At 46.7% G+C, this 8560-nt stretch overlaps 1 protein-coding gene across 1 annotated transcript; it reads left to right on the top strand.

Moving 5' to 3' along the window:
• Positions 1–280: 280 nt before the first annotated feature.
• Positions 281–3855, top strand: lyl1 (LYL1 basic helix-loop-helix family member; the record flags this gene model as incomplete). The annotated part of the gene is given in 4 exon segments (XM_060047001.1): positions 281–663; positions 1594–1688; positions 2133–2194; positions 2196–3855. Coding segments are annotated over 4 exon segments (1050 nt in total), but the record flags the coding sequence as incomplete, so codon positions are not given.
• Between the last annotated feature and the right edge of the window lie 4705 nt (positions 3856–8560).

The following is an 8560-nucleotide window of genomic DNA, read 5'->3' as shown; positions in this document are numbered from 1 at the left end:
ATGATGGATAAAGTCTCCTCCTCCGGCCTGCACATCGAGTGTCCCACCAGCCTCCCCCACCCCTCCCCCTCCACCTCCCCCTCCCCCTCTCCCTCCCCCTCCCCCCTCCCCCTCCCCCCTCCCCCCTCATCTCCTGCCTCTGAGGGGCCGAGGACCCCTCCCCAGGCCTCATCAAGCAGCCCCCACCCCGATGACAACGTCCCCGGAGCTGGAACTGTTGCCACGACAACAGCATCTCCCAGCCCCGATGCAGAAGGTGAGGCCATGACCATGAAGATGAAGACGGGAGCAGCCAACACACCCCGTCTCCCCCCGTTACGGCCCTCCCCGCCGCCTCTGCTCCCGGCGACCGCATCCACAGCATCCCCGAAGACCACCGCAGCTCGCTCCCCCGGGGCCCCCGCCCGCTCCCCTGCCCCCCCACATCCCCGTCATCAGCCTGAGCCACAGCAAGCCCCGCCTCCCGCTGGCCCACACCCCGCTGACCGCCCTCCACCCCATCCCCCCCCGCCGCCTGGCAGGCCCCCCCGGAGGCATCCGACTCACCCAGCTCACCTCCCTGGCGACGGGGGGCCTGGGTGGGTGCCCAGGGGGGCCCCATGGCCCCTCCCCGGGGAACCTGTTCCCCCTGCAGTACTCTGAGCTCTGCCCTTTCTTCACCCGGTGAGAAGCCACACCATTCATTCCCACACACGATGCAAATGTACTGTGTCTGAAACTTGGTAAAGCATCCATTATTTATCGATTTACCAACCCACTGCCTCATTTCCAGTGCTGTTGCTTTTTATTTGGTTTTGGGAAGTTTAGTGACGGCTCAAAAGTCCTTAATCTAGTCGAGATAATTTCCTCATACGATACTTTAAAATTATGACACAAACAAACATTTCCGTAGATAATATTGTAAAATACTGGCAGAATGAACTTGTTACCATCTCTGTTGAGCATAAAAACTAAACTTCTACTTAGCATTTAAACAAATGTAAACATGAGGTTCTGGCAAATATAACTGAAAGCATAACGCTCTATGAGCTGAACCCTTACCCATAATGATAAGACTGTAGCCACCATTTTAATAGCCCACACTATCTTTCTCCCCTCCATCTATTCAAAGTGACGCCAGAATAATTCTATTTTAAACAAATCTTTTACAGAAAAAGGGAACTAAGGAGCTACTTATGAAGCTGGTCTCTTTTTTCTTCTTCTTCCCAAGCTGTCTTCAGATGTGGGAATACAATATCCTTCTTGTAGCAGAACCGGGCCGGGTGAACAGGCCTAAAGATAATGTCCCAACTTCATACTCTAACAATGACAGCCGTGAAACACTGCACAGCTTCCACCAATCCCTGGGCAGCCTTACTCATTCCCCCAGAATGCTTTCAGTATATCTAGAGATCTATTCAGAGCATCTAGAAAGTGACTGAAGGGACCTGACATGGTCATTGGTTGATGCCAATTCTTCTGTGTTTACTTTACTTTGTTTTACTTTCCCCTGCAAATGCAAATACATTTAATGCCTTTCTTGTGTGGCCACAAATATACAGTTTCAATATTACATTTTTCACACTTGCGTTATGTCTTTTTTTATTTGTGTAGTTCCTACCTAGGGCCTGGGGGTGCTTACGGTATATACCCCAGTAGCAGGATGACAAGACGGCCCTCCTCCCACTTTGAGATGGAACTCAATGACTGTGAGTCTGAGTGTGTTCCAGTGAAATGATTGTATCTCAAAGAGCAGCTCATGAGTTTGATACATAACTGCCTCCCCATCTTGGGTACATGGATTTTTTTGTGGGTGCATGTATGCGTATGTGTTTGTGGTTCTGTACATTGTGTGTATTTGTGTGTTTGCGGTGTTTACGCTTGTGTGTGAACTCACATGTCTGTGTATGTGTGTGTTTGTGTGTGTGTGTGTGTGTGTGTGTGTGTGTGTGTGTGTGTGTGTGTGTGTGTGTGTGTGCGTGCGTGCGTGTGTGTGTGTGTGTGTGTGTGTGTGTGTGTGTGTGTGTGTGTGTGTGTGTGTGTGTGTGTGTGTGTGCGTGCGTGCGTGCGTGCGTGCGTGCGTGCGTGCGTGTGTGCGTGCGTGCGTGTGTGCGGTGCGTGCGTGCGTGTGTGTGTGTGTGTGTGTGTGCCAGGCCCTCCTCAGAAGCTGGCCCGCCGTGTGTTCACCAACAGTCGGGAGCGCTGGCGCCAGCAGAAACGTGAACGGCGCCTTCTCGGAGCTCCGGAAGCTCATCCCGACGCACCCCACCGACAAGAAGCTCAGCAAGAACGAGATCCTGCGGCTGGCCATGAAGTACATCAACTTCCTGGTCGGCCTCCTCGAGGACCAGGCCCTTGACAAGACCGGCCATTCGCCTGAGGACCAGGCCCAAAAGGAGGAGGCTGAGGAGGGGGAGGAGGAGGAGGGGGAGGACGGGGCTGTGGAGGATCGGGACTCCAGTGAACGGTTTGAGAGTAGCGTTCCATTGCCCCCCAGCCGTCTTCCGGCGGTAGATCCGGCCCGGCCCGCCTCCTGCGCGGCCCCCCGACACAGAGACTCCAGCCATTCGCTGTTCATGCTGGGCCACTCGCCGACAACCTCCATTTGCTATGGCGACACGGACAGTGAGGAAAGCTTTGGCACAAAGGCCTCGTTGGTGACCCGTGGCATTCTGGGAAAGGTCAAGGGTCAGATACGGACAAAGGCTGCAAATGATGTGCACTGACATCAATTGACAGCATGGGACACTGGACAGTGTTAGAGGTCAAAGGAGAAACAGGTAATAATAATGGACACACACAATGTTTTATTATTGACCAAATACATTTTGCCTGAGAAATGTGATTGATGGGTGATGAAATGTTGTTTGTTCTGAATTTATTGAAATATGTATGCTTACATTTGAGGTGTGGCATTCGAAAATGTTACATGAGACTTTACACATGATAAAAACATGTACAATCACACAAGGGCCCGCAACCCTCTCATATGGACCAGCTGGTAGTTTCTTCTCATAATTTCTATGTTAATAACAATCACACAAGAACAAGCAATGCTGTAAGAATGTGAGATCAAACACAAGCATGCCCTTCTTTCGCATTCTCTCTCTCTCTCTCTCTCTCTCTCTCTCTCTCTCTCTCTCTCTCTCTCTCTCTCTCTCTCTCTCTCTCCTCTCTCTCTCTCTCTCTCTCTCTCTCTCTCTCTCTCCTCTCTCTCTCTCTCTCTCTCTCTCTCTCTCTCTCTCTCTCTCTCTCTCTCTCTCTCTCTCTCTCTCCATCTTTGTCTCTGTGTGTCTGTCTCTGTGTCTGTCTCTCTCTGTCTCTGTGTGTGTGTCTATCCCTACGTGTGTGTGTGTGTGTGTGTGTGTGCGTGTGTGTGTGTGTGTCTCTCTCTCTCTCTCTCTCTCTCTCTCTCTCTCTCTCTCTCTCTCTCTCTCTCTCTCTAACAGACAACGTTTTGTGTGATTGCATCACCCAGCATCTGTGGTCAGAGCATTGTCAAAGCCCCTCCTCTCACAACCGCAAGGCAAACTCTGAAGTATCTTTTGGATTTCACACTGGAATGTTTCTTATCAAACGGAGGCTGGCTTCACCAACATTGTCCAGCTCACTTATGCTCACCAAACAGGAGAATTTGTTTGATTGATTTCAGTAAATGTTCTCCTGAAGTGTATCATTTCTCTGGAGAGACGTGCTTCGGAAATTCAGATGAGATGACTCAAAGGAAAAGGCAGAGATTATGTTTTGGTTACACAACACATAATAAATGCAAAAGCAATACAAAAAGAAAATGTTTTTTATCATCTTAAAGGTACTTTTCCAGGCAATGAAATGAAACATTGGACCACAGATGTACTTAAAGACCGCGGTTTTGGATGCTCCTATTGTTTCTGTTCCACTTGTGAAATTTATGATCCCCCAGTAGCTGAGGGTAAACATTGTGACACACTGTTTAAACGTTGCTGTTCCTTATTTAACATCCTCTTATTGCACTTCATCGCCATCATTTCTCAACTCCTCTGCGTTCGCAGTCAGATTAGGGAAGCTTCTGGTAGCATTTCAGTCACAGACGAAACTGGAGCTGGTTGCGAAATGTTCTCCGTAGATGTATTTTTCTTTCCTTAAATAATATTTTTTTGTTGCTGAGATCAGAGAATGGCTATTTAAAAGTTTGTGAACACATGCCATGATAATGGTCACATTCCTCCTTTAAGCCAGTATTAAATATGTCATCAGGGACGGTGTTACCAGAGCATGAACCATTCTGCCGCCCTCCAAGGGGAGGGCTCTGTACTTCACTGAGCTAACAGATTAATGGCCTTTTTAAATGAAGGATAAGAGAGGGGAAGGGGGGGGGGGGGGGGGAATCAGTAAATCACAAGTGAGACTTTTACAAAAAGTTTCAAAACATGAAACTTTTTGTAACATGCAAGGTATACATCAATGTGTAGCATGTAGAACAGCGACACCAAGCAATTTGGGTGCCATTAACACCCCAATGAATGTGGGGATGGCCTGGAATGGAGGCAGATGGATAATGGGTCAACGGAAATGACCTTAGAATCTCACACTAAGGCCTAAATAACAGAACCATCTATAATTTAAAAAGCCATAATTGAATGTATTCAATTAAACCACTTATTATCTCCTTCAGTCATTCGTGACTAAAGGCATGACATACAATCATTTGAATAATTTACTACAGATTGCTCAGGGTCGAGTGTGCCAAACAAAGCGGGCCTGTATCAAGAAAAGGTCACAGTACAAGCTAACGTAGAGTGGTAATCAATAGATTTGTGTGATGGTTGATTATTTCACTAAGTGGGCCGACGCTTGAGAAACATAACTTATTTCTTAGTAAGCCATACTGTAACGCCGACTTGTTTTCTGCAAAACGGAATGTAATGTGAAGCCTTTGGCATTCAACTTAGCTTCTCCTCACCATACCACCCTCAGACCAATGGCCTGGTTGAGAAGCCTAATGGCACCATCACCACCCATGTGAGGGGGGGTCCTGGCCTGGCCACCATGGTGAGGAGATAGGTGAACCCAAGAGGGGGGGCATGAGGGTGCGGGCGCAAAGCGTTATCCAACGGAACGTAGGCCTCGGGGATGGGGAGGACGGGGCAACCAGAGCCGTTGCCCCGTCCACCAGCGCAGCAGATGAGGACTGAAGGTCTTCCCACTTCCCACGCACTTTGATTCCCTCAGTGTCACATTGATCCCCAAGCTCACTGCTCTGCCTACAGAGACGATCCAGAACCAGGATCCGATCCAGAGGACTCCGCCATATCCATCGACAGAAATATTATGTTTACCAGAGTTTTGGACCTATACCGTAAGTACCCGCAGGCCCTAGGTAGGAACTACCACAAATAAAAAAAGAAATGACACAACAGTGAAAGGAAGACATTCATTAAATATTGAAACTGTATATTTGTGGCCACACGAGAAAGGCATTCAAGGTATTCGCATTTGCAAGGGAAAGTACCAAGTAAATACAGAAGAATTGGCATCAACCAATGACCATGTCAGGTCCCTTCAGTCACTTTCTAGATGCTCTGAAAAGATCTCTAGATATACTGAAAGCATTCTGGGGGAATGATTAAGGCTGCCCAGGGATTGGTGGAAGCTGTGCAGTGTTTCGCGGCTGTCATTGTTAGAGTATGAAGTTGGGACATTATCTTTAGGACTCAACCTCTAGTTGTAATTAACAGGGGTAATTGTTCAATGGAAAGTATAGTATACTATGCATGCAAATAGATTATTAAATAGCTTTTACTGTTATTCAGGGCTGATAAGTGCATTGACATTTTAAAATGCAAGGCAACTACTATTGGTTAGTTGAAAATAATAATCATCATTGAGATTAAACATCTCTTCCAGTGTCCTGGCCAAGACAGGCAGCCGTAGCCTACAGTCACACGTAGCATACGCAGAAAACATAAGAAGAATAAAACAACTATAACAGTCCACAGGGGGTAAGGGGGATATCAATATCGCAAGACATTTCGGGAGGCTCAAGGAGGGGTTTAATATTAAGGTTCAGCAACAAAGTGTAAAGACATTTCGGGAGGCTAAAGGAGGTCTTGTGGTGGACTCTATAGACATAATTCACCATAGTATACTGTGTTATTGACATGTTTCGTTGTGTTATAGGGACACTGTCTCTTTAAGATCACCTCACTTATGTGTTGATATGCCGGTCTGCGCGATGTTTGTATTTAACAGTTTTTATATGACAAAATGAATGACCTGCCGTTGCTTGTTGAGGTGAGAAATTGTCTGTTCCCTTATTTTATCGCAATTTATATAGTCCATAGACAGAACGTTTTACCTGGGAGAGTTTGTCGACGGCAGAGCCGTTATGTTTAAAAACATAATTTCTTACCTGGGCGAGTGCGTGTCTGTTCTTACCTAAGCGTGTGCTGATGGCGGAGCCATTAAACGTCTCATCTGTGCGTGTGTGTGCGTGTGTGCGTGCGTGTGTGTGCGCTTCCGTGTATGTGTCGCTGCCTATGGAGTTAGATTCATGCCAAAACCCCTCACACACGCAAAACATGTTTTGCTCACGCAAAACGTGTTTTGCTCACGCATAACGATTCACACGCACACAAAACGTGTTTTACTCACGGAAAATGATTCACACACACGCTCAGTGTGGTTTGCAAATGCAAAACATCATTCACAAACTAAAGCATTTTGCTTCAGAAACAAATACAGTATGTTTTACACAAAGTACAAAAAAAAATCCTTCAAGTACACAAAACAATTCTACAAGTACGGAACACGAAAGCTGCGCGTGGATCGGAATGCATTTGCGCACGGATCGGATTGCATTTGTGTGAGGAACAGCAAGGCGGAAAATTAGTGCCAAAAGTCACGTGACAAATAAATGTCCTGTTATTCACACTACACAACAGCAGGTGGCGGTGTTGAGTCAGTTTAAGGCCGCCAGGACGATCTTTTTTCTCCCCAAAATCTTTATTTGATTCCAAAACAGAGTGGCGACACTTCCATTGGACTCACCTGTTGGCCGCTCATTTTGTTCAATTTAATCTCCCAAACTAGCTTTTCTCCGTGTCGTACGATTCCGTGACAAAGGGGCGGCAAGTCGCATAGTATGGAGTTGAATCCACACACGTTTGGCCGGCATCAAATAAAGATTTTGGGGAGAAAAAAGATCGTCCTGGCGTCCTTAAACTGACTCAACACCGCCACCTGCTGTTGTGTAGTGTGAATAACAGGACATTTATTTGTCACGTGACTTTTGGCACTAATTTTCCGCCTTGCTGTTCCTCACACAAATGCAATCCGATCCGTGCGCAAATGCATTCCGATCCACGCGCAGCTTTCGTGTTCCGTACTTGTAGAATTGTTTTGTGTACTTGAAGGATTTTTTTTTGTACTTTGTGTAAAACATACTGTATTTGTTTCTGAAGCAAAATGCTTTAGTTTGTGAATGATGTTTTGCATTTGCAAACCACACTGAGCGTGTGTGTGAATCATTTTGCGTGAGTAAAACACGTTTTGTGTGCGTGTGAATCGTTATGCGTGAGTAAAACACGTTTTGCGTGAGCAAAACACGTTTTACGTGTGTGAGGGGTTTTGGCATGAATCTAACTCCATAGCTGCCTTTGTGTTGACGTGCGGTGTGTGCGCGTGCTTGTGAATGTGTATGTGTGTGCGTTTCCGTGTATGTTCGTACGTATGTTCGTGCTTGCGTGTGAGATCTTACCTGCACGTGTGCCGATGGCGGAGCCGATAAACGTCTTACCTGTGAGCGTGTGTGTGCGCGTGCGTGTATGTGTGCGCTTCCGTGTATGTGTCGCTGCCTTTGTGTTGACGTGCGGTGTGTGCGCGTGCTTTAGTGTGTGCGCATGTGTGTGCGTTTCCGTGTATGTTCGTGCGCATGTGCGTGCTTGCGACGTATATATGCATTCGTGCTTGCCACATGCGCACTTGAGTAACTAGAGTAACTGGTGCGACAGGCCTGCTATTATAGTAGAAAGATAATACAGCAGCAAATATTAATCATGTGACGATCTGAGATCCTTTAGTGTGGGGGGAAGCCTGAGGACAGCATGCAATATATTGTCACGTGGGAAAGTAGGGGCCCAGGAGTTTAAGGTGCTCTGGATTGGCCATACTATTTTTTTTCAAAAGAAAACGTGATCCCATTTGGCCCATAACAAGAATCAGTAAAAAATTAAGCTGCTGTTAGGGTAGATGTGTGGGCCATGTCATGTGGCCATGTTCATAAAGTCAATTTTGTTGTTAAACAATATGTCACGGCTACTGGACAGCATAGCATCAACATTTCAGAAAACAAATGATAGTGGAGTGACAAAACAAATGTTTTTTGTATGGCTTTGTTTTATTCAAGTATTGCACAGAGGTTCAATTTGTTTTCTCTGGAAGGATGTTGTGATTTTTCCTCAGTAAAACAAGGGAGTTGTGTACTGCTGCTGGTGTTCTAGGCTTACCTCTTGGGTTATACCTCTAAAAGCTGTTACCAGCTTGCTGATGCACTGTGAAGGCCTTTTTAGCTGACTCTGTTTGTTGGTCGGTGGACGGTTTG

Source organism: Gadus macrocephalus, chromosome 3 (genome assembly GCF_031168955.1).
Source record: "Gadus macrocephalus chromosome 3, ASM3116895v1".
NCBI lineage: Eukaryota > Metazoa > Chordata > Actinopteri > Gadiformes > Gadidae > Gadus > Gadus macrocephalus.
This window is presented reverse-complemented; position numbering and strand designations above follow the sequence as displayed.